Source organism: Furipterus horrens, unplaced genomic scaffold, assembly GCF_987537825.1.
Source record: "Furipterus horrens unplaced genomic scaffold, mFurHor1.1.pri manual_scaffold_6, whole genome shotgun sequence".
In the NCBI taxonomy this organism is placed as follows: domain Eukaryota; kingdom Metazoa; phylum Chordata; class Mammalia; order Chiroptera; family Furipteridae; genus Furipterus; species Furipterus horrens.
Window position 1 is genome coordinate 75,751,072 of NW_028327176.1, and position 26,470 is coordinate 75,777,541.

Here is a 26,470-nt window from a genome sequence, read left to right on the forward strand (position 1 = left end):
GCTGCCACCCACAGAGGGTTCCAATGCCAAGTATAGGGGCCTGGAATTTAAGGATAGGAGAGAAGGTCCTCTTGAATAAAGTCCACAAATAATCTGGAGGTTGGGATTCATTCACTCACCTCTATATATCAGAGGGGGTGGAGGTTTAGGATGTGTAAAGGGATTTCAATTTCTCAGGACCCCATGTACTGACTTAGGCCCAGCCAAGAGTCACACCATGGCAGCAGCAATCACTGTAGACCAGGTGGGACATAAACTGAAAAGGGTCACATAAAGGCCAAGCCACAATCTTCTCCCCTCCTGGCCTGATCTCCACTTCTGGTCTCCCACCCCAGAACCCTGCAAGTGCAGAGCAGAACAGACGCTGGCCAATCAGGCTGCCTGGGTTCTAATCCCACTTTCGCCACTTCCTATGGTGTGATATTTCTGTGCCTTAGTCTCCTCACCTGTGAAAAGGGAATTACAGTACCAACCTCAGGGCACCGGCTTCATAGATGAACACAGGCATTACCACAGTATCTTAACTTTTACTTTCTGAGCCACTTTCTTGGGTGGTTACCAGAAAAACACAAGAAGTCAACCGAAAACAAGTTGGAGTGAGGCACAGTTGCTTTTATTTTTTAAATTGTTTTTGTTAATGTAAAAACAGAACCATCACAGCAGCTCAGTCTATAACCCATCTGGTGGGGCCAAGAACAGATAGGTCTTCCTCCATCTTCTCAAAGCATAAGAACATCTCCCAGAAGGCAGTGGCATACCTCTATCACCCAAGTCTGAGGTTATAGACTTCAGGTCTGCTATGTGATAGAGGCAAGCTTCCTTTCACATTTCAAGCAGTGTGGATGGAAGAGACGTGTGGAATGGGGGAACAGGACTCTACGGACTTCAATGACTTCCCCTTTAGCCTGTCCCTCCCAGGTGAAGAATCCATGTCCTCACAACTCCCCTTCTCCAGTTTGGCATTCTTTAGGGCATACAACTCAAGCCTCAGGAAGTCATCCATGGGAAGCACATTAGGATTTACATGAAAGCAGGAAGATGCATTAGTTGTTCCTTTGGCCCTAGCACACACCGAACCAGCATCTTTCAGGATGCTGCCAGCGCCATCTGGGCTGCACTCCTAAGTTATGAATGGTTGTTTAGGACTCTGCCTGTCGTAAATGATTCCTAAAAGCTTCACAGTCTCTCAGTCCTCCTTTCCTTGGGTCCTGTTATTACTCTACCTGTAAAATTATTAATCCCCTAACCCACGAATGCCTCTTTCAGATTTCATATCTTCTTCAAACTTATTGCCTCCTGAATTTCAGAAAGCAGTTACCCACCAGCTAATACAAGAATACAGACTTTCGGCCACAATAGAGACCTAGACTGACATGCTCCACTTCCCTCCACAACTAAGAAGGACTACAACTACCGCAAAACCAGAAATAACCAGAAGTTCCAGAAAATAAAGCTACATGGAAGTCCAACATATGAAGTTATAAATAAGTGGTGCTCGTTCGGACGGGTAGGAGGGGTGAAGCTGGGGCAGAGAGGTCAAGCTCTGCCGGTGGCGGTGGCTGCAGCAATGGGTGGCAGGACTGCGATAAGCACAGACGCCCGTATTTAAGGGGAGGAGAGAAGTGCCTGGGGAGCACCCCTGGCTGCAGACCAAACCCGTCAGCTCACAATTCCAACGCTGGGGAAGGCAGACCCCCACTGCCTTGGACTGTGAGGCACAGAGGGCGTGGGGACGGAGGAGGAGGCTCCCGGTCTCAGCAGAGAATGAACGGCAGGAATCCATCTTGGACCCCCGACCCCACACAAAGCGTCACAGTGTGGTGAGAAGGGTTGCCTGGTAGTGATGTGTGCACAGGACTCTGCCCCCGATAGCGTAGGAGGTGTGACAGCCCCACCCAGGAAGCAAAAAAATGCCAGGATGGCAGGGATAATGATAGAGATACCAATCACACAGCTGACCAGAAAGCAAATACATGGATTAACGGACAAACAGATATATAACCTTTCTGAGACTCAGTTCAGAGCTATAGTTATAAGGCAGCTTACAGAACTAACAGCGGGACTTAAGATGGGGAAGGAATGAAGGCTAGTCCTGCTGAAATGAACGAAAACACATATGAAACAAGTGGTGAGGGAAGGAAAACCAGGGATCAAATCAACAAATCGGAACATAGGGAAGGAACAAACAGTCAACCAGCGCAGAAAGAGGAAACAAAAAGTGAGGAAAATGAGCTCAGAAACCTCTGTTTCAACTATAAGAGAGCAAACATCTGAATTATAGGATTGCCAGAAGGTAAGAACTAGTAATTAAAAAATTATGTGAAAAAATAATGAAGCATAACTTCCCTAACTTGGGGAAGGAAATAGACTTACAGGTCCAGGAAGAACAGAGAGTTCCAAATAAACTGGACCCAGGGAGAACCACACCAAGGGACATTATAATCAAAATGTCAAAAATTAAAGATAAAGAATCTTAGAAGCAGCAAGAGAGAAGAATAGAATTATGTACAAAGGGGTCCCAATTAGACTATCAGCTGATTTTTCAAAGGGGACTCTGCAGGCAAGAAGGGACTGGCAAGAAATATTCAAAGTAATGAAAAGCAAAAACCTACAACCACGATTACTCTATCCAGTGAAGCTGTCATTTAGAATAGAAGGGCAGAGAAAGTGCTTCCAGGACAAAGTAAAACTGGAGTTCATTAGATCCAAACCACTGTTACATGAGATGTTAAAGGGACTTGTTTAGAAGGAGGATCAAAACTATGAACATTAAAATGAAAACTGCATCACAATAACCAACAACAGAAGCTAAGGAATCGAAACAAAGGCAAACTAAGTAGGCACCGAGAGTGGAAAAAGAACTATAGGTATGGGGAACATACAGGGGGGAGGTCAGCGGGGAGGAGGAAGGGGGAAAGGGAGGGAGATGATGCAGGAATTAAGAAGCATAGTAGGAGGGAGTGGAGTAGACAGGAAGATTTGAGAAGAACTATATGCACAACCAATGGGCATGGACTAAGGGGTGGGGGACAACTGGAGGGAGGAGGGTCACTGGGTGGAGGGGGGCAGAGGGAAAAAAAATTGGGACAACAGCATAATCAATAAAACATAATAAGAAAAAAAGAATACAGCATAAGGTGGAGGGAAGTATAAGGGGACTAAATGGTAATGGAAAAAAAATACAATAAAGATTAAATAAAAATAAAATCTGAAAAAAACTACAGCCTAATTCTGTGTGAATTACTACCACTGAAACCAGCTCCATAGGAGTCAGGGAGGAAGATGCCCTCTCCACTCTTTATCATATGCATCCCCAGATCTGTCTCATGTGAGACTGCTGCACATTGGGTACCCCTCCTAGCTGCCACTCAGACCAGAGGGAGAGGCTCCTGAATTGAATGCAGGTGGCCTCGTTTGGATACACAGTGCACAAGGGTCAGGACCCTGGACCACAGTTTCAGCCATGGCATGCTGTGGACCCTCCTGGCCTACAGATACTGAACAGAGTCCACCGGGTTGCCTGCATTATCATCATAGCTGGAAACATTCTAGAGTATGGAAGGGAAGGGAGGCTGCTATGGACGATGGGTTCTAAGCCAAACCTAAAACTACCTTTGCACACAAGTATTGTGAGGAGGGGAAGAGGGACTCCAAGCTCCATCTTCAGTGGTTACTGCTTCAGGACCCTCCACATCCTGGGCTCAGGCTGGCATCAAGAGCCCTTTGCAGTAGTGTCAGTGCCAATGAATGTCCCACTTCTAAGCAAGAAGACAAGTCACATGGGACAGAAACAATGAAGCATAGCCTCTGTTGTTTTGATGTTTAAGTTTCCTGGGCGGCCCAGGTGTTAACTTAGCTGGTTAACCCTGTTTCACCTCCAGGCACTGGAGGGAGAGATTTTAGGGGTGAAGGCTGCTTTCCCCTGATCTTGCAAATTCTTCTCATGTCCAGTGGAATAGCAGTTCCTTAGGTACTAGATGCAAAGCCTCAAACCCAAACCATTTTCAACACAGGACTTATTGATACATCCTTGAAGCTACTTCATCTGCTCTTCCATTGCTCTTCTTCAACCATCCTGGACCTGCAGGCTTTCTGCAAACCATGAAGAAGAAAGGCGCCAGCATTCATCTCCTAGTAACTGCTGCTCTTCACATGTACAGTGGCCAACGGAACTGAGAGATAACAGCCCAGTTCTCTCTGCTCTCTCATGGATTTGAAATGAGGACTTCTCAATCTCAGCAGGCTCCTCTGATATGGCTCCCAAGAGGGAGCTGCATGAGGGGCATTCTCTCACGCTACTCAGTGAAGGCAGCAGCAATGTCCAAAACAAGCCCTTTTAATACTGACCAGGCAACTGGTAGGTCACAATGACCCTCGTCCTCAGCAAAGGGCTTTCAACCTGAACCCTACCAGCCCTGGACCCTATGGACATTTCCTCCAAACCTGGCATAGGGGCAGCACAGACTTCCCAAAAGGAGCTCCTTTATGAAATACAGTGAGTGGCCCAACATTGCTATCTGGGCAAGTCACAGCTTGTGCTGGGGTCCTGTGAACAGCCAAATCTGCTGAGGAGCATGAGGATTCTGGGAACCAGACCTTTAGAGGCTGTAGGACAACGCTTTCCTTGCTGGTACCATACTACTTAGCCTAACAGTTTCACAAGATCCAGAGGCCCAACCCCAAAGACGGTTGGAAGGGAGACAAAAATGAGTGTCTTAAAGAGGTCTTCAGGCAAGTTGACAGCTCCGCAGGACAGCACAGTAGCCAGGGCTCACTGCAGCAGCCATCGCCAATCTGGTAAAGGAGGACCATTACATGGAGTCTTCAGGGAGCTGGAGGCAGGCGCTGTGGCAGGAGAGGTAGTGAACAAGGGTCAGAACTTTGCCAGGCTAACACATTCAGATCATCCTCTGGCCCCTCCTCCCACTCCTGAGAATTTATACCAAAGTAATTCTCATAGGGAAAAAGCTGGGCGTGCAAGGATGTGTGTTCAGCAGCCAACTGGTTCCCGGAACATGGATGCTGGAACATGGATGCTGCACTCAGAGACCCACCTCTACCATTTTCTAGGGCCAGTGACTTCTGCGCTTCCCTTTCCTCATCTGTAAGATGATAGCATCTGTTTAACCACAAAGATGAGCTCTTACCACACATGAGGACAGGGAAAAAACTGCAGAAGGAACCAGATGAATGTTAAGGGTGACACTGTTGAAGGGAGGTTTTCTAGATGTGTGTGATGATGTCATTCTTTAGGTCTATCCACTTTTTAGGTGTTGTGGAGGGTGCCCTGAATTGTTGAGCCCTGCAGCTCAGGAAGAAGGAAGCAAGGTTGAGAGAGCTGGCCTTTTCTCACCAAGGTTCCCCCACTTCTCTAGCTTTTATCGTTGGAAAACTCCTGAGGTCTGTAAGAATGCAGTAAAGAGGGGAGGGTGGAGGACCCAGGAGAGGAGGAATGAAGAACGCAGAACTCAAAACTCAAAAAGGATGCGCCTCCCATGTGCTCACCCCACCCAAAGTGAGGCTGTGCATAGATGCTTACTCTGTCTTGGTTAGGATTACACCTGACAATAAGCCCACTCCCCAGGGGCTGCCACTGCTCACGGTGTGGCCAGAGAATTATGGCCAGGGAGGAGAACAACCTGCTAACCACAGAAAGTATCTGTTCTCAGGACTCTGATGCAGGCAAAGCAGTCTCTGTCCCCCCTTCTTCCTCAGCCTTTCCACTGTAAGGAGGACATAACAGTCCAACTCCATAAAGGAAACACGCAGCAAATATCCATCAGTGCCAGAAGCAAAATAGGTAATTAAGTGCTTGCACAGACCTCCAGAGAAGTTGTTGGTGCTCACAACTGTTTTATTTTTAAATTCATTCTATCCATAAATATTGTATATGTTAACCAAATGTGGAAAAAGAGCCCTGGCTGGTGTGGCTCAGTGTACTGAGTACTGGCTTGTGGACCAAAAGGCTGCCGGTTCCATCCCCAGTCAGGGCACATGCCTGGGTTGCAGGCCAGGTCGCTAGTTGGGGGCGTGCAAGAGGCAACCAATCGATGTTTCTCTTGCACATCAATGTTCCTCTCTCTCTCTTTCTCCCCCCACCCCCTAAAATAAATTTTAAAAAACTTTTTTTAATCAAAAAGGGATTATTTTTTCAAACTTTTAAACACAATTATCACACATAAAAAGGTTAATAATTCCTTAATATCAACAATTATCCACTCAGTGTTCAAATTTCCAAATGTCTTATAAATATCATAAATGGGTGGTTTCTCAACCTTTAAAAATTCATCTTCCAAAGCCTGCGGAGATTCTGAGAGAGCTCCTATTAATCCCACCACAACAACAATCACCAACTCACAAGACTAGATGAGAAAACCAAAGCCTAGAGAGGTTGGGTGATTTGCCTGAAATCACACAGCTCGCTGAAGACAGAGGGCCTGACCACAGCCCAGTGCTTTCCATGATATCACACTGTCTGGCAGTCTGAACACTATAAAGTAACTGTTACAAGGTTTCAAGTCAGCAAGTCTTAATCTAATAATACCTCCTTTGTAAGAAAAGAACCACCACTAGAGCCCTCCTAGTAATTACACACCCATTTTACTGGGATAAAAACTAAGCTCTCAAGTTAATTCCCTCGGGTAGATGTCAGATGTTATCTTTATTCTGTGCTTTCATTTAGCCAGGAAAGAGGATTCTCGATGACCTCTAGTCTCTTCTCACCACTAACCAGCTCCCCCAGGGCACAGCAGGCCCAAAGGGCCACAAAACAGAGAAGAGAGCACCATGGCGTGGGGACCTGGCTCTAGTTGTGCATCAGTGCACATCAACAAGGTCACAATGGCCTGAAAACAGGCCCTTATGGCTTACAGGTTATTTCCACCAAACCATCAAAGAACTGGTCAGTTCTGTGCTATATAAATGTTTCAGAACATGAGAAGAACATAAAATACTTCCCATCTCGTTATATAAGGACAGAATTAGCCTTTATACAACTGGACAAGGAAAGCACACACACAAAAGTACGTGTGACTGTAAGAAAACTATAGGCCAATCTCACTAATCAACACAGAAGCCAAAATCCTAAGTGAAATAAAAGCAAATCAAAATAGTGCTTTTCCTCTGAAACATCTGACTCCTATTTTTTTTTTTTTTGTTCCTTTTTAATAGGGTCTTCTTTCCTATGTGTGCAAAATAAAAATAAATTTGGGTATGTGCAAAAATAAAAAAGAATAGCGCATACTGGACAAGCTACTGGATCTGAAATTTAGGTAGTTCAGTATTAGGAAACCTATTAAAGTAATTCAGCACTTTAACTAATTACAAGGAACTATTTATGCTCATTCATTACATTTGATTCCAAAAGGGCAATGCACAAAATTCAAAACCCATTATTTATCAAGATAAAGGAAAAGGATAAACATGGTATTAGCAAACTAGAAACACAACTGATACTTCCTTAACTTGACGACCTGCATTATCAAACAATAACATAAAGCCAGCGTATGAACAGACAGGTCGAGGGTACAACACTGGCCCAAGTGCCCATGTGTGCACAGTAATCTAGAAAGTGAGAGCAGCAATGTTGAATGAAGGAAGGAAGGATGAATGGACTCGACAGTTAGATCCTCATCTCACTTAGCACATAAAAATAAATTCCAAGTAGACAGAAAAGCTAAACATAAACAAACAAAAGCACTTTAAGAAAACACAGTTTCAATATGGGATGAAGGGAAAGTTCTAGAGAACAATGGTGGAATGGCTGCATAACAAAATGTGCTTTATTCCACTGAACTTGTAAGCCTAAAAGGGTAAACATGGTAAATTGTATGTATGTATGTATATTTTACCACAATTTAAAAAATATAAAATAAAAAAAGAATGCAAAAGATTATATTCTTGCAACGGAAAGAGCATAAAGAAAAAGATGTGAACATTTCATTGTATAAAAATTTTTAATGGCTGTATGATAAAAGATCCAGAAACAAAAGTTGAAAGATATGTACTTAATACTTCAATATAAAGAGGAAAAAAAAAGCAACTAACTGGAATAAAGTATATGTGACTTGAATATATAAAGCTGCTATAAAATAAACAGATGCAGAATATAACAGGCAATTTGTAAGACATACAACCTCATAAATAATCAGGAAAATGCACATTAAAACAATTTCACAATTTCACTTTTCACCCATCAAATCAATAAAATTAAAAATATTGATTTCCACAATTGGCAATGTGTAGACAAACAGATATTCTCACAACTGTGGCTTGAATGATAAATCAGCAAAACCTTTTGAAGGACAATTAGCAGCTTCCACGTGGTAGATGCATATACCCTCTACTTACTGGTCTCCAGCCTACAGGAGTCTCCCGGAGGTAAACAAAAATCATGACAAGGGCATCCACTATACCATTATTTATGATATCAAAAAACAAAACATAACTTGCTATCCATTGGGAGGTGGGGAAAACCCATGTTCTTACCTTGCCCCTTGTCAGGTGGCCACTGACAAGACATAGATAGGTCTCTCTGTAACCAATGAAGAAACATGCCACAACACATTTTATAAACAAAGGCTAGTTACAAAAGTCTACATTTTGTGATTCTATTTTTGCCAAAAAATAAGAAAAATCTAGAAGTATGTGTATCAAGCCACTATCAGTGGATATGATCTCTGGGAGTGACATTATGGGAAATTTGTACTACATTACATTATTTCTGTAATGTTCATATTATTGAAAATAAGCACAATCACTTTTGTCATTGAAAAAATAATGAACAGAATAAAAAAAATGAGAACACCTCCATCTCTCTGCAAAACAGCAAGGGGTGCAGCTATGATCCCAAGGGGTGCCAGGAAACAACCTCTGTTCAAAGGCACTTCTGGCCCAGTCAGGAACTGTCCCCTGCCAATCATGCCCAGCCCTGCATTCCCAGGCAGAGCTGGTGGTGGAAATGTCAGGACCAGGGCCAGCCTTGTGCCACGGTGGCCGGCACAGCACCTTTCCTGAATGGAAGGCCTTGGCTGACATGGTGGGTACTGAAGGAAAACACACGCCATACTGGACACAAATGACTTTTCTTTAATCTCTGATTTTTGTGTGGCTATCAGATCACCATTTAAGATTAGAAATGTTTCACTTCAAAAGATCACAAAGGAAAGATCAGCTGAGAGAAACTGAAAGTGACTCCTGGTTAAGAGCTATAAAAGAACTTGGTTGTGACAAAAAAAGATGGCAATGAGTGCCAAGATATGGAAGGGCTCAATGTTGGAGAGCCTCTGCCATGACCTCTGTATGGTGACACTGAGAAGGCAGGAGAAAAGGGATGGAGAGGGAAAGTAAACAAACACATCAAACACCAGGCACTGTGACACAGGGGAACATTTTGCATAGTTAATCTTCACAACAGCCCAGGGAATGTGACAGAAAAGGAAGCTCAAAGAGGTCCATGACTAGTTCACAGTTCCAAAACTACAAATTCCGGGTCTGGACTTGAATCTGTTATGTCTCCAAGCCCAGGGCACAGAAACTTCCCAACGCTGGAACCTGTGTCCTCATCTTCCCAGGTAGACTCACCTGTGAGTTAGGGGGCAGCACCTGGGAGGTGGGCTCCTCGGATGGAGCTGCTCCTGGGCCCATGGGGCTCAGTGTGGTGATTCGACTTGGTTGCCCACGTAGGGTCAGAGTAATGGTGGTGGGGACCTTCAAACCTAAGAGAGAGAGAGTGAGAGAGAGAAAGAGGTGGTGGCGGGGGTTGTCACATCCCCACTTTCCTTTCCTGGGGAGTTTCTTCCCCACATAACACACCTCCCTCCACCCCACTCCTTGGCCTCCTCCCCAGCTGGGTCATCTACACCCTATCAGTTATTCTGAAAGGCAAAAGGAAAAAGCCTGTGTTTTTTCCACCTCTCTGGGGGATGGACTCCCTCAGCTGAATTACTGAAGGTCAATGCCAAGACCCTGGTTGGGTCCAACAGCATACCTTGCCCAATTGAGATGGGAAGGTTCTTGGGGAAGATACCATATGTGGGAGTCCCCATGGTTCTCAAGACTTACCTGATGCTTGGTTAGAGATCTGAGCCAGGCCAGGGAGGCTGCTTGCCAACTTGGCGAGGCCCCCATTGGTCAGCAGCTGGTGGATGGCTGTGGGCTTCCCACCAGGAGTGGCACCCAAAGAGGAGAGAGAGGTGGCCACAGGAATGGTACGGACAATGGTGCTGGTGCCCGTGGTGATGGCACCCAGGCTCTGTATGGGGGTGGGTAACTTCACACTGGTGGCCTGTGGGACACACAAGCCCAGGTGATCAGAAGCTGTTGCCCAACAGCCAAGTTCAAGTGTGGAGGGCCCATTGCATGTTATTAAAGGCTACCATGTATTGAGTGCCCACCACATGCAAGGTACTCTTCCAGGCACTTTCTACATATTATCTTACTGAGTCCTCAAAACAGCTTTGTGAGAAAGGGACTATTATCGTCATTTTACAGACAAGGAAACAAAGTTATAGGGAGGTCACACAGTAGTAAGTGATGGAGCCTTAGCTTTTGGTGGCTCCCAGCTGGGAAGTCAGAGGCTGTCTGTCTTTGACAAAGACTCCCTACCAAAACCAACCAAGTTGAGGAGGTCTCTTCCCCACACCTGCCCGGCCCCAAGGAGGGCAGTTGTGCACCTGTGGGGATGGTCCTGGGGAGGGATTTGCTGGGAGGCCAGAGGTCTTGCTGCTGATATCCTGCAAGCTGAAGCTGAGGCCTTGGAGGAGGCTGCTGGCTGATGTGGCCCCTAGGAGGTGATATGACAGACATCAGCACAAACTCAACCACTTATTCAAGAGCAGTCATGCCCATCCAACCGCAACAACCAAGTAAACACCAGTGCTCTTTCCCTCTGACATTCCCAGTGCTCCTAAAGGAGGCCAGCCAAGGTTTCTTCCCAGCATACCTGCTGATCGCCCACATGAGGACATGTCTATGCAGATCCATGGCCCCGAGTCTTTCTGCACATCCTAACCTGCTCCAAACCACCCACCCTATAGTATGTACAGCTTTAGGAAAACCAAAAAGAGCTTAAAATCCACTTTTCAGAAGTCTAAATTCCCTCACTTCTTTCCAGGAAAGAGACAGGATTTTTTAAACCGAAAGAATCCTAAGTTCCTGATGTAGATCTCACTTTGCACATAGCCAGTGGCCTCAAAGCAAAGAGAAAGGTCCTTCTGAAGGAGAAGAGAATGTGCCCTGGCCCAATGTGCTGGGCTCAGGCAACTAGTCTCTTGGTGTTGGATGTGGGTGGAGAAGGTGAGGAGACAATGTATAAGTAGAAATGTCTCATTTACTAATGCCCAGTATAGCACCATTTCCAGTTTTATTCAATCAGATCTGTTTACAAACACTGAAATGAAACACAATACCTATATCTCCCACTAGTGTTTTCTCTTCCTTACAGTAGAGGATACACTACCTGCAGACTGGTTTATTTACTCACTAGACATATTAAGGACAAGAATTTCACGCCCCTTGAAACTAACTCCAGCTTCTTGTTGAGCTATCCTGACAAGCCTAAGACCCCAACGAGTGTCCTCCAGATTCAGCTTCAGGATGCTTTCCCAGGATCACCCGACAGCAGTTTCCCAGATTCCACTTAGGGGGCTGGGATGCTGGGCCCCCAGATACCTGGGAGGGAGCTGCTAGGAGAGGTGGCCACCAGGCGGCTCTGGAGTGTATGCAAGGGACTGGGTGCGGTGCTGCTGGAGACCACGGCGGAGGCTGCGCTGGCTGACACAACCCCTTCAGAAGCACTGGATCTGGACACAAAGACAGGAGCTCCATTATCCAAAGGTTGGAGGGCAGCAGACCCTGGCAACACAGGGAGGGTCCCGTGCAGGGCCCAGCAAGGTTTTAGCAATGGATATAAGGCTAGAATCTTTGGTTTCTTTATCCTACCTTCTGAATCCAGCCTCTAGTCCTTCTAGAAGTCATGCCTAAAGTAAAGACCTCAAGCCTTGAAGCAAGAACTTTGCCAACTTTAAGTAAAAATGAACTGAACTCTGAGTTGGCGTAAAAGAAATACAAAGCTCCCACCCAAAAAGAAGTCACATTCCCCAAATTGACAGAATCTAGAATCTATCACCTTCCCAAAGCATTAAAGTGGACCACAAAAAAAGATAAAGAGAAAGAAGGGAACAGAGCCAGAGACCAAGAAGTGGACTCACTTGGTTGTGGTAAGAAGCCCTGTGAGCTCCTTGGCCCCTGCTGATGCCTGCCCCAGTGTCATCGTGATGGGCTTCCCTCCCAGAGCTGCAAAACAAAACCCCAAGGCTCCCAGTCAGTCCCATTCGGCCCACCTTTCAGATTTCACAGCCAGGCTAAATGCAAAATATTATGGATAAAGACCAGAAGCTGAAAGGTAACTACATGAGACTAAAAAGAGTTGGAGTTATTTTTTTACTTCCATTTTTAAACTTTCTGGAATATTTTATCTTTAATTGAAATAAACAATAAAACCCCCAATACATGATGCTTTGAAGGACCCCAGAGCTTCCTCTGATCTTCATTCAGCCTCCCTGACCCTAACTCAGATCAGGTTATTGCCCGCCTTCCTCATGGGCCACCCCAAGCCCTCTGTTCCAGGCACCTCTTGCACTAAAGGAGAGGCTGAGCCGCCAGCACACAGCCTCAAGAGGGTAATGCCACGTGCTCTTGCAGAGCTCAGTGTTTCTTAAAGCAGGTCAAGGGAAACTCACCTTCTGGGGCTCCTCCTTGAGAAGGAGTACAAGGCCCTCCACCTGGGTCCCCTTGGGAGATAAGAGACACCTTGATCTTGGGTCGCTTAGAGATCTTACTGCCAGACAGAGGACTGGAGGGATGGTGCCGCTTCAGCTGGACCCTAAGGTCTTCTTTCTCTGCTTCCTCTGTTTGTTCTGATGAAATGGGAACTAAGAGATAAGAGCCGAGGTAAGGTCCTCCACAGTCCCAACAGACTGTGAAAATCAGGACCAGTATGGGTACGGCTGTGTGCGGGGACACACAGGAGTACCAGCCATGCATAGAGTCACACTTCAAAGATGCCAGTCATTGCATCAGTTCCACCTCGTTTACCCCAACTGTGGTGTAACGCCACCTCACCCCTCTCAGAGAATGGTGCCTTCTGCATCCCTCACTCTATCCTGGAGTTGGAAAGAAGGGGGTTCTGAGTTGTGGGAACAAAAAAAGACATCCCAACCTAGCCTAGCAAAGGCCAACCAAAACACAGAGGCCTCGCCATAGTGGATCTTAACAGCACATCCCAGACTCAAAAAATGTGATCATTTCCCTATTTCAAGCCCTCCCCCACATGACACAGTTGGTGGGAGGAAACATTCCAGGAAGACACAGTGGAGGAGAAGGCTGTGCAGTATTCCCTACACGGGAGACTTTTGCAGGGCTCTGAGCCTCCCCTGCCCTAAGAGCCCAGGGTGGACGGTCTGCCTGCCACAGAGGCAGTGAGGAGGACTGAACTAGGACCTGAGGCTAGCTTTAGGAGCTCCTAGGCAGAGGGAACATCTCAGCCAAGGTACCTTTATAGATCCTGCCTTAAAGTAACAGGGCAACAGTGGCACATGTCACAACCTAGTCCATAGGTTCCTTGTACTAAGTACAGAGAAAAGCTACCTGTTCACACACAAGCCTTACCCTCTGCTGAATCAAACAGACTCATCCTGCATGTGGCTCAACCTTGTTATCGCTCAGTTTCCTCATAGATCCCCTCCTCTTTAAACCCAGAAGCTCCCTCGTCCTAGTCCTTCTTAGCACGGGCAATTAGGGGTGGGGTGGTGGGAAAGGCAGCAGTCACATGAGGGTAGTGGGGAGCTGGCATGGGCCACTGGGAGCTACTCCAGACCACAGTCAGGGTATAACCAGCTGGAAGAATTGCTTAGGGGATAAAGCATCGACTAAAATCAGAACTGGAAAGAGGTAAAAAAAGAGAAAGGAGTTATAGCTGTATGCTGGTAAGGGGCTGCAGTGGCCAGGATGAGGGGAGGAAACCAGAGGCAAGGAGAAAAATACCACAGAAGCTCAGGCGCACAGGCAATGGCCAGAGGCACACATGAGAGAAGCAGAGCCAAGTAGCACAATAAAAGACAACAAGGGAAAAAAACACCATGAGAGGCAAATAAAACAGAAAAAAAAGCAAAGACAATGGAGTAAGCAAAAGGAGTCAGCAAAAACAAAAAGCATCAAATGATAATAAAGGCAGAGGCGAAAGAACAGGAGGAAACCAAACAGGGACAAATGAGAGGCTGGGGTGGGGGAGCAGCAGAGAGCAATACTCACCAAAGAGACAGGAGGAAGTGCCAGGAGGAAGAGCTTTCCTCACCAGCATATTCTGTTTCAGAAAAGCAGCAAACTGTGCTGGAATGAATCAGAAAGAATTACAGAATCATAGCCAGCCAGAGAAAGGAGAAAAAGAAAGAGAGTAAGAATAAGATATGGAAATGTTCTAGAAAATGGTCAACAGGGGCTTTTTGGGGAATTACATGAATTGACTTTGCTTTCAGCAGCTCCATGGAATCATCTATAAATTGAAACTATAAATGCACTGGCCTCGTGGGGCCATTGTCAAGATTCGCTGAGCCACAGCAAGTCAAGCGCCAGAAAGAGGCCCTAACACAGCGGTTCTCAACCTGTGGGTCGTGACCCCTTTGGGGGTCGAATGACCCTTTCACAAGGGTCGCTTAAGACCATTGGAAAACATATATATAATTACATATTGTTTTTGTGATTAATCACAACATGAGGAACTGTATTAAAGGGTCATGGCATTAGGAAGGCTGAGAACCACTGCCCTAGCATGTAGCAAGGGCTCCATAAATGTTAGCTATCATTGTCCCCTTCGCCTATCAGCTCGGGCAAAGTGAGGGGCTATGGCTGTTGCTCCCCACATGACACTTCAGGTCCCATTTCAAACCCGGCTCACCAATCAGCCTTCCAGAATTCCTTATAGTCTCGAGTAACTATCTCCTCCAGAGGCACCGCACACAGCTGGCTCTCTCTTCATCAAAAGCCTTAGGGGATACTGCCCACTCAGAACTTGGCTCTGGCCACGACTTAAGAAGGTTCAGGTCAAGGCATCCACATGGACCCTGAGAGCCTGGCCTCTTTTTCACCTTCATCTTTCCACTCTTTCCTTTTGGATCCACTAAAGGAAACCCAGGGGAAGTGAACAGGTCAGCCTCTTGTCACCTCCACCCTTCTCTACTTGACAGCCAGCTCTGGCTGCTGCCTTTTCCCTGAACCTCAGAGAATACATGCTCCTGGATACATCATCAAACACCAGTGCCCAAGAGACCTCACCTCAGGGCTGCCCAACTTTCTCAAAGTGGGAGGAGGGGTAGAGCCAATGTTTCTCCTTTTCTCCCTATCCACTGAACTCTCCCTTTGCTGGAGCTTCTCATGTAGCACTCATTGACCTCCCAACTCTAATTTCAATGATACCAATATATTTCCCAGCCTAATCTAAAACATATCTGCAGAGACCACAATAAACCTCACTGAAAGTCCCAGTGGGGAAATTTTAACTCTTCAAGAGCAAACAAAGAAAGGCATGATGCCGGTAAAGTTGCCCTAGAATCTGATGAATAAGCCAATCAGCCTGCCAACATGACCTGAAGAGCTCCCTGACTGCAGGAGTGGCTGGGTAGGGCCTGAAACAGAGGCCATAGCTTCCCCAGTTGGGAGTTAGAAAAGTATTTGAAGCCAGTATACATGTAGTCAACTCACAAAGCCTAAATACCCAGAACACCAAGACAAAGCTATAACCAGTGGGATGATACAGCCCCCGACACACAGACCTCGTGTGATGTTCTGCCCTGAAAACAGCCCTTGGTATTCATTTCAACCTAATTTTGCCTGAACAGAAATGTGGAAAAGGTACCCCTCACATGCCCCTGGAAAAAGCTGCAGATGCCAATACTTTCCAACTGCCACGTGATACCAACTGCAGAGGACGAAGCCCAAGAAAGGCCACTGGGCCAGGCACCTGTACCTTGAGCTTGTTTGTGGCTCAGCATAGCTTCTGTCCGCTGCACATGCCTCTTCAGCAGCTGAGAGCTCCCAGTCTGACTGGACTTCTGGGCAGAGGCTACTGTGGTCACTTTGGTCTTAGGACTGGATGTAGGGCTGCTGGACACACTGGAGAGATCCTGAGCAGGGTGAGGAGGATAGGAGCTGAGCCAATGTCATCTGGGTTTGACCACCAATCAGCATGTCCCCTAGAATTCCCTGTTGAGGAATTCTCCCTGTGGGAACTCAAAGGCCTGCAGCACTAGCCCAGCATACAGGAGACCCAAGGAACCCAAGGCACCAGCCCTGTGGTCCTCATTCTCCAGCAAAAGTGCCCCTTCCTTGCCCACATTACCTCAGAGCCTGAAGGGGAGGCAGGTAGCCTGGCAGCTGGTGAGGCGGGTCGACTGCCCCTCTCGGCAACCTCAAAGGCCAGGTCTCTGCGGGCCACATCCCGGGGCTTCTTCTTCTTCTCAGCATCCTGGTCCCGAGGCTCAGCGCCCACATGTCCCTCAGCCCGAGTGAGCACACCAGTTAAAAAGTCCACAATCTCATCCTGATGTAAAGAGAGGCTGACACCTGAGTCCTTGGCTGGAGAATTGGGACCTTCCTGACAGTTCCAACTAAGACTGAGTACCTTGGCTCTGGCGTCAGAGGTGCCAGGCCCTCCCAATGTGCACAAAACCTGGCACAAACCCAGCTTCAACCAGAGACCAGTAGGAATCTCTGTGAGGTGGTACCCTAGGGTGGCCGTGCACCATTCCCCCTTTCCCACATCTTAGTTCATTACTCTCCTTCCTCCTTATTCTCTCTTTCTTTTCTCTTCTTCTTTGCTTATAATATAGGGCTATCAGAGGCCCCAGGGGATAACCTCCACCCTTCAGAGAAAAAGTGGCCACTGCTGATAAGACTAAGCCTGAAAGGCTACAAAAAAGGAAGCCTACCTGAGCAAATACAAAGTAACTGTGTACCTGAATGCACCTGTCCACCATGCTCTGAGTCAACCCTTCTGATTTCTTCTTTGCTTTGCTTATTCTAAAAGACAAAAAGGAGGAAATGTTCACTTCTAAATATTCCATGGCATCAAATGAAGATAAGAATGCATTTCTCTTCTGTAGGTTATTTTCTAGGCCCGGGAAGGAAGACTATGTTAGCCCCAAGGCAGGTATTGTAACCTCTCTGAACCTCAGTTTTCACATCTGCAAAATGGGGAACCATAATGCCTCACTTGTGGAGTTGGAGGATTACACAAAAGGACATATGGGAAGTACTGGAACTGTACACTCCAGAAGTCCTATACCTATGGCCTCACAGACTGAAGATCTCACAAGCCCCCAAAACAGACTCAACCCCCAAGAAGTTGTCAAACTAAGACTAGAAGGAATTCTCCCAAATGCCTCTGGGTAAGAAAACAACAAGGCAGATGTGAGCAGGCACCCACTTTAAGCTCTCTTAAATATGCACACAAATGACTGAATTTCTAAGAGTGAACATACAAAAAAAAAAAAAAAAAAAGGAGGCCCCATAAATAACACAACCTCTTTTTCAGAACGTTTCATGTAAATGTAACTAAAGGCCCTCCAGGCAGCTGGTCTTGTAACAGAGGAGTGGCCGTCTCAATAACTAACGGTGCCTTCATAAAGCCCTCTAAAATTTGGGCTGTTTATATTCCAAAATATATAAAAGGTGTTTAATATAAATAAAATGTGTTCATATTCATCCTCAGTAAGGAAAAACATGTAAAGAAATGCCTACCCCATTGAAACCATGATGACAAAGACTATATTTACAGGGTCTCAAAGTATCTTCTCCCCACAAGATAACTACTAATTACAAAGGGAAAAAATAACTTTACAGTGGAGAAATCTGGCAGATGCCACCTTAACCTGGAATCAAGGTTAACATCACCAGTGATAAGACAGGTCAACATCAGGTATCCCCTCACCTCTGTGGCATTACTGCCAAAAATACGTACCTTCAACCTAATCATAAAAAAAAGAAGTCAAAAACCTAAATTGAGGGACCAAAGAAAGCCAAAAACCTAACTGAGGAACAGTCTACAAAATAACTGGCCTAAAGTCTTTAAAATTGTCAAGGTCATGAAAGACAATGATGGACTGAGCAGTATCAAATTAAAGAAGATAGAGTAGACATGGCATCAGCAGCAACATGTGATCCTGGACTGGATCCTGAACCAGAGACACTGATGAAATCTGAGTCTGCAGATTAGATAACAGAATCCTACCAATGTTAATTTCCTGACTTTGATAATTACATGTTGATTATTTAAGATGTTAATATTTGGGAAATCTGAGTGAAGGGTATATGGGAATTCTGTACTATTTTTGCAACATTTTACAAATCTGAATTAGTTAAAAATGTAAAAAATATATTTTTTAATGCCCCTTTTCAGATTTAGCCTAAACCAGATCAGCCTATAGCTAGCTACCTCCCCACCACACAGGCAGACATGGGCCTACCCACCTAAGATTATCATCAGCTCCCCCAACCACCACCAAACTGTTTTCAGCCCGAATCTTCTCCCGAAAGTCCTCCATGGCTTCAGGGTGACACTGCAGGGAATTCTGACCAATAACAAAGAGGACTGGAGTCTTCATATCCAAGAGGAGATCATCCACATCCTAAAACAGGTAGAGGGTTTACAATTAGCCCATTCATATTCACTGAGCACTGCCCTGGCCAGTCTACTCAGGTGGGCTGAGCCACTGCAGTCACTGCAAACCAACTTGGGTGAGGCATGCACTTCCTACTCTCACCTTCCCAGCAATCAGCACCACTCACACTTACCCCTCTGGGGCCATCCACGGTAAAAAGAGGGAACCCAAGGCAGACGACTGCAGTGACATACTCCATCACCGACACCTAGAAATAATGGAATAGCTTGTCTTCCTACCCAGAACCCAGAGCTGGTCCAGATCTGCCAGCCAGCCCCATCTACCCCTCCTTATCCCGACCCCCAAGGAATACCAGCCATGGTGGCAGCAGCAAGAGCACAGAACACAGAAGTACCATTCCACAAGCATCTACCACCTGGAAAACTAGGGCCCTGACAGGACCCTAGCAGAGGCTGAACCACAGGTTGGGAGGTTTAATATTCCTATCCTGTCAATTCTCTAGACTAGAAGTCTCCTGCTCACTTTCCCCCTACTTTTATCAGAACACAAATGCTCTCTTTCTCCCTTAAGTGAAAAAAATCTCCCCATACTGAACTTAATGGGTAGCTCCCAGACACCCCAAACTTCTTAGAGAATGTGTTATCCTGGGACCAGGGCTATGAGGAGATAACCTTTTCCTCTCAGGCCCAAGATGTCATATTTAACTAAACCACAGGAAGCGGCACAGACTTGTTTACTTGATCCACTTGAGAACTGGGGCTCTGGACTGGTTAGGAACACTTATGCAAACTAATACACACACAAATGGTATGTAATATAATAAAAAAGTTCCTCAGTGTCTTGGAAAGGGACAGAACATGAACACAACAGCAAATTCCAGAGCTACTAAAATTTTTGCCTACAAGAATTGTTCTGTCTTAGGTGGGAGAATAGTCCTTATGCTTGGGGGGTAGGAATTTTTTTTTTCATAGATACATGCTGAAATATACATGAATGAAATGATAAGATATCTGGGGTTTTCTTCAAAATATCAGCAGAGAGAGAAAATGGGCAGGAATAACATGAAAAAAAGCCTAGCTATTAGTTGACCACTGGTCAAGCTAGGTGAGGGCCCTTTAAGTTTCTGTTTAAAATTTTCCACAATGAAATTTTAAAAATAAAGTTTGTCTTTTACAGTATAAAATGTAATTATGTAGATCCAGCATGTAGCACTGTGCCTGAAACATAAAAGAGGACTCCACGGGGCTCTCAGCAGTAGCAGCAGTATCCTATCCCAGGATAACCTCCAAGTAAGGTGGGTGTTACTTACGTGACAGGCCACCAGAGCTCCTGTGTTCCAGCCAATCAAGATAATGGGTTTGTGGGGGAAATGGCTGTGAATCTTTGTGGAAAGAGAAAGAAGACAGTTAGAAAGCTAAAGATGGGTGCAAAAAAAGCCCAGAGGGCTGGGTGTGCCTCAGTAAACTCAAGTGGGAGCAGTCTCACCTCTAGCACTTTGCTTCTCACTGCCCCAATCATATGCTCAAGACACTGCAGAACTCCTACTCCGCTTCCATTGTTCAGCAGATGGGTGGCTACAGGGATGACCTAAAGGAAAGAAGTGACCGCCATGCCAGGCAGAGGTGTTTCAAGTCTTCTCTCAAATCTGCTTAACCTATCCTAGATTCCATCACCCTGAATAAGCGCTATTTAAAAAGAAAGCTGGGGAAGCTCCACATTTACGTTTATTCACTTTGAGCCCCTAGGGCATTTTGTCTATATTCCCACCCATGACAGAGTTCCTTTGGTTCCCATACATACCTTGCCTAAGCAGGATAGCTGAGACTGCCAGAAGCGGTGGCGGCGTGAGGTGGGAAATGCAGAATTGGAGGGCCCGGAGGAGGCAATGAGAATGAGTGGGGAGCCAGGGAGTTTGCTCTATGGAAAAGACCACCACCAGAGAACCAGGGAGTTAAGAGGTGTTCCTCCACAAAATCCCAAATGCCCCCATACCTTTTTATCCCAACCAATGCTGACTTGCCTATGAAACTGTTAAACACTATATACAACCAATTATTAATGAAAAAAGTTAAACAAGCCACTTACTGTTCTCTCGCCAAAGTTCTAAAACCAGACCTAAGACCAGATTCTAAAAATTCCATGGACCATAGCTAAGTCCTGAGCCACCCAACTTACAGGTTTGTTATGAGAAAGGACCCCCACAGCAGGGTCCCAGGGCCTCTTCAGCAGCAGGGATAAGGCCTCAGCTCCTGCAGCCCCGGTCTTTGTGTTAGATGACACAAGCATCCGGTCAATCAAGGTAGGGATCTAGAAGGAAGAACAAAGGTGCTTCCAGTGTGAAGCAGGAGACCCTGCCCACAAGCAGCAATCAGGTGGGACAAAAAGGCCCACTATGAGCCAGACAGACTTTATGCCTCTTGAACTTCACTCAGGAACAAAAACACAAAGTAGATGGCTGAAAAGTATGCCTCCCACCATTAAAGGAAAATGCATACAATCCTTTGGAAAGACATCTGGTGATATGTATAAAAAAACTTAAATTGATTCCTATCCCTTAAGAAAGAACCTTTCCTAAAAATTTTATCAAGAGATACACATGGGTATGGCAGCATTCATGCATGCATGCTCACATATGCACATGCACACGGGATGGGAGTGACATAAGAGACAAACTCACTCTCAATAACAATCAAAAAGCAGAAACAACTTAAACACATATATAAGAGAATGTTTAAGCAAATTATCTACATAATTCAATTTAAAGGTTAATTTTAAATGTTTTTAAAAATTTGCAATGACATAAGGAAATAATTTTGCAAAGATGTTACAGATAAAGCAGAAAATATAAAAATTATCTCTACTCAGGAAAAAATGTTAACATGTCAAAATGTTAACAGTGATCTAAATTTATGGAGTTATGGCCAACAGACATATGAAAAGATGCTCAACATTGCTAATCATCAGGGAAATGCAAATCAAAACCAAAATGAGGTATCACTTCACATCTGTCAGAATGGCTATCATCAATAAATCAACAAACAACAAGTGTTGGTGACGATGTGGAAAATGGGGAACCCTTGGGTACTGTTGGTGGAACTGTAAATTGGTGCAGCCACTATGGAAACCAGTATGTAAATTCCTCAAAAAATTAAACAAATCTACCATATAATCCAGCAATTCCAATTCTGGGTATTTATCCTAAGAAATCCAAAACACAAACTCAAAAAGATATATGCACACCCTCCCATGTTCATTGCAGCATTACTTAAAAGTAGCCAAGATATTGAAGCACCTAAGTGTCTACTGATAAACAAAAGGATAAAGAGCATGTGGTATGTATATACAATGGAATATTACTCAGCCATAAAAAGAATGAAATCTTCCCATTTGCAAAACATGGATGGACCTATAGGGTATTGTACTAAGTGAAATAAGTCAGTCAGAGAAAGACAAATACCATATGATTTCACTTATACATGGAATCTAAAAAACAATAAATGAACGAACAAACCTGAGACAAACTCAAAGATACAGAGAACAAACTGATGGTTGCCAGATGGGAGGAGGATTGAGGAATGGGTGAAAGAGGGGAAGAGATTAAGAAGTACAAACTGACAGTTTTAAAAACAGTAACAGGACCCTGGCTGGTGCCACTCAGTGTACTGAGTGCCAGCCTGGGAACCAAAGGGTCAATGGCTCAATTCCTAGTCAGGGCACATGCCTGGGTTGTGGGCCAGGTCTCCAGCCAGGTTCCCAGCTGGGGGCATGCAAGAGGCAACCATATATTGATGTTTCTCTCCCCCTCCCTTCCCTTCTCTCTAAAAATAATTAAAAACACAAAAACAACAACAGTAACAGGATGTAAAGCACAGCATAGGAATTACAGTCAATATCGTAACAACTATGTATGGTGTCAGATGGGTAGTACTAGACCTTTCAGGGTGATCACTTCAAAAGGTATATAACTGTCTAATTATTATATTGCATACCTGAAACTAATATGACATTATAGGTCAACTGTAATTTTTAAAAATAATAAAAATCAAAAACCAGTTAACAGCAACAACAGAAAGAATGTGAAGGATTTATTCTAGGCACAGATGGCCTGAAGTCGAGGATTCCAGTAAGGAAGGAGGAGGACGGAGGGCTAGTAACAAAGGCTAGGGCTAAACTGAAAAGGATCTTTACTCAAAACTGGCCATTTCTTTCTTTAAAAAAAATTATTTATTTATTTTTAGAAAGAGGGGAAGGGAGAGAGAAAGAGAGGGAGAAAAATATCAATGTGTGGTTGTCTCTCACACACAACCAACTGGGCACCTGGCCCGCAACCCAGGCGTGTGCCCTGACTGGGAATCGAACCAGCAACCCTTTGGTTCACAGGCTGGTACTCAATTCACTAAGCCACACCAGCCAGGGCCAAACTGGCCATTTCTTTGTAACTTATAACTCTAAGCCACTCAACACACTGAGGCAGAGGATATGACCTGATTAGCCTTTAAAGTTTTTACCTGGCAGTAGAGTGCACCCCTGAAATGACAAAGCCTTGAAACTCACTTTCTGTCAAAACAGAATGCTTAGAAATGACTAATGAATAACCAACTTCTTTGCTGGGATCTAGGCTGGCCAAGCTCCTCTGTCTTTCCCGCATTGCATTTCTCTCAACAGACAATTCAGAGGCTGGGTCTATACCTTCCCTGCTCCCTTCATAAAGGACCTAGTGGTGAAAGTAGCTGGGCCAAGAGCATGATACCATCCACCTACATTTTCATCCAGCAGGTAACATGAAAAGTTTGGGGAAACAACCAAAGTATTTCTTGCGAACCTGACAGTTATAGGAAAATATTATAAGTCTGGTGGAACCACTGATGAGAATACAACCTGGAGTGGACAGCACCTCAGTCTGGTGCCCTTGTGGACTGATGCACTAGTGTTTCCTCAGCCATTACCACTAACCTCCACTATGACCTGGCAGTAGCGACCGCGCACACCTCTGGAGTGCTCCCCAGAGATCTGTAACACTCCTAGAACCTGGATACCACCCCATTCACTTGGGAATGTCCACAGAGTAACTTAAGTAAGGAAGCAATGCAAACTTCCTTACTTACAAGGAGAATTATACTGCAGTCATGATGGCCACATAGAATAAGGCCAAGTCACTAGAGAAGTGGACCTCTGGGCACTACCAGCACTCATCTGCAGAGCTCATGCGCCAGTGTTATACTTTTACCACGGGTAGAGTGCTGTAGGCAATACTTAAAATGCCTGAAATACTTTCAGGCTGCCACTCTCTGCTGGGTCATATCTTGGCCACATCCCACCCACCATTCATCTCCTGGGCCCAGGATTCTACTGCAGAGCAGCAACAAGGGGTAGTCTGGGGCTATCTTTTCATTGGTCTCTTTCTCCACTAGAAAATAGGTTCTATCAGAGTAGACGGCATTTCTGTATCTCTCACTCCAGTGCCTGGCATATTATAGGCACAAAATAAATTATTTATTGAATAAACAAATTAGTATCAAATTTCCTACCATGACTGTCACTACTGCATCTAGTCCTGAATTTTATTTCTGCACTAAACCAGTCTGCTTTTGCTTTTAAACAAACCCAGTATCCTTCCATTGAAAAACAAGTAGAAAACGAGTCTGAAAATTTGGGGGTATGGCTGGGGAAAGATGTAGGCCAGGCTCATTTGAGCAACAAAATGGACCACCTTTCTGCAAAGGAGAAGAAAGAAAAATATAAACAAAAAATAAAGTCAAGAATTGAATTAATCCAAGTTGTCTGAGGCCACTTGTATTAGCGCAAAACACTCTAAAAATTTCAAGAATCTATGAACTTATATAATTGTTAACAGCCGCTGTGGGTTTCTTGGCCAAATTTTGTGCCAAGCATGCTATCTGGATTAACTAATTTAATTTTCATAAAAATCCTACAGAGGTATCATTATTAGCCCTGTATTAGAGATGAGGAAGCCAAGATACTAATCCAAGATGGCACAGCACTTCAGTGAACACGATGAGATGAGCCAGGCAGTACGTTCCCAGAACCCGTACTGTACCACCCTGAACACAGCCCAGCGTAGTAACTGAAATTGCAATAGACTGGAATCATGGAGGAAAAAAAAAATTTAGGGGAAGACTTCCAGTCAAGATGGTACTATAGGTAAACACAGCTCACCTTCTCACACAACCACACCAAAATTACAACTAAATTATGGAACAACCATTACTCAGAACTGTCAAAAATTGAGCTGAGTAGAAGTCCTATCACTAAGAAATTAAAGAAGAAACCAACTATGGAATTAAAGAAGAAACCACATTGAGACTGATAAGAGGGGTGGAGACATGCAAGGGTCTGGCCCCACACCCATGAAAAGTGGATAAAGATCAGGAGGGAGATCTCAGGAGCGAGGGACCCCAGCTTCACAGTAGGCTCCCCAGCCTAGGGTTTCAGTGCCATTAACGTAAGTCCCCATAACTGTTGGCTGTAAAAACCAGTGGGGAGCAAGGCTGTGGAAGGCAGAAACTGCTGGAGTCTCAGGCAATTCATCTTAAAGGGCACACGCACAGACTTACTTTGACTCATTCCCTCTGAGCTCCATCTTGGGGGAAGCAGATTGAAAGGCATCAGAGACACACTGGGAGGAACTGAATTGTGCAGCATCAGGGTGAGAGCTGGGAGGCAGTTTTCTCCTAGACAGAAGTGGTGGCAGAGGCCACTGTTCCTTTTCTGAGCCCTCACCCCACAGAGCCACAGAGCTGGCAGGTAGGTGCCATATCTAAGACTCCATCAATGTGGTTCACACTGTTTGCCCCACCCTGGTGATTCCCTGAGGCCCTGCCACATCCAGCTTTCAGGCCCACCTAAACTGTTTCCAGTGGTTCTTCTATACAAATGGTTTGTCTTGGTCCATGCTTCAGGTTTTCCTAAATTCTCTCAAACAAGCAGCATCTGGCTTCAGTGAGCCCTGTACCTTTCACAAAGTTGCCCCAGGGCTGGCACTAGCAGCAGCCAGTCTTGGTTTACAACTTGGCCTTGCCTGGGCACCTCCAAGACCAGCACAAGTACTAACTATCTGTAGATAGCTGTAGCTTAAGCTGTGTGACCCTGGACAGAACACAGGCTGTGGCTGTCCTTGGACATAACAGCAATCAAGGCTCAACTACAGCAGGAGGATGTACCCAACATACACGTAGGCACACCCTGACTACCCAGCTTGGGTAATAAGGCAGGCTATGCCACTGGACTCTATATCACACCTACTACATTAGGCCACTCTATCAGGCCTGGGAGATGTAGCAGCTCTACCTGATACACAGAAACAAACACAGGGAGGGTGCCAAAATAAGGAGACAAAGAAACATGGCCCAAATGAAAAAACAGAACAAAACTCCAAAAGAACTGAACAAAACAGAGACAAGCAATCTATCAGATGCAAAGTTCAAAACAATGGTTATAAGGATGCTCAAGGAACTCAGTGAAGACCTCAACAACACACAAAAAAGAAAAAACACATCAGAAATGAAAGATACACTAACTGAAATAAAGAACAATTTATAGGGAATCAATAGTAAAGTGGATGAAGCCAGGAATCAAATTAGCAATTTAGAATATAAGACAGCAAAAAAACAACCAATCAGAAATTCAAAAAGAAAAAAGAATGCAAAAAAATGAGGATAGTGTAAGGAGCCTCTGGGACAACTTCAAGTGTATCAACAATTGCATCATGGGGATGCTAGAAGAAGAGAGAAAATAAGAAATTAGAAACCTTTGAGAAAATGATAGAAAATTTCCCT

The 26,470-nt window shown here is 45.0% G+C and overlaps 1 protein-coding gene across 6 annotated transcripts in view; it reads right to left on the reverse strand.

The window, feature by feature from the left end:
• KANSL3 (KAT8 regulatory NSL complex subunit 3) overlaps window positions 1-26,470 on the reverse strand; it is a 52,024-nt gene that overhangs the window by 11,020 nt on the left and 14,534 nt on the right. For 3 of the 6 annotated variants that reach the window (XM_090281824.1, XM_090281825.1, XM_090281826.1), the window contains exons 6-21: window positions 20,850-20,981; window positions 20,475-20,591; window positions 20,160-20,261; window positions 19,984-20,055; window positions 18,847-18,921; window positions 18,523-18,680; window positions 17,010-17,073; window positions 16,394-16,594; window positions 16,022-16,178; window positions 14,311-14,388; window positions 12,741-12,932; window positions 12,210-12,294; window positions 11,671-11,801; window positions 10,674-10,783; window positions 10,063-10,285; window positions 9,583-9,716 (exon numbers count right to left, since the gene is read on the reverse strand). In XM_090281824.1, coding sequence (XP_090137950.1) covers window positions 9,583-9,716; window positions 10,063-10,285; window positions 10,674-10,783; window positions 11,671-11,801; window positions 12,210-12,294; window positions 12,741-12,932; window positions 14,311-14,388; window positions 16,022-16,178; window positions 16,394-16,594; window positions 17,010-17,073; window positions 18,523-18,680; window positions 18,847-18,921; window positions 19,984-20,055; window positions 20,160-20,261; window positions 20,475-20,591; window positions 20,850-20,981 — 2,031 coding nt within the window. Of the gene's footprint in view, window positions 1-4,229; window positions 4,846-9,582; window positions 9,717-10,062; window positions 10,286-10,673; window positions 10,784-11,670; window positions 11,802-12,209; window positions 12,295-12,740; window positions 12,933-14,310; window positions 14,389-16,021; window positions 16,179-16,393; window positions 16,595-17,009; window positions 17,074-18,522; window positions 18,681-18,846; window positions 18,922-19,983; window positions 20,056-20,159; window positions 20,262-20,474; window positions 20,592-20,849; window positions 20,982-26,470 lie in introns of those variants that run through there. The other 3 variants (XM_090281829.1, XM_090281830.1, XM_090281828.1) reach the window with 3 other exon arrangements.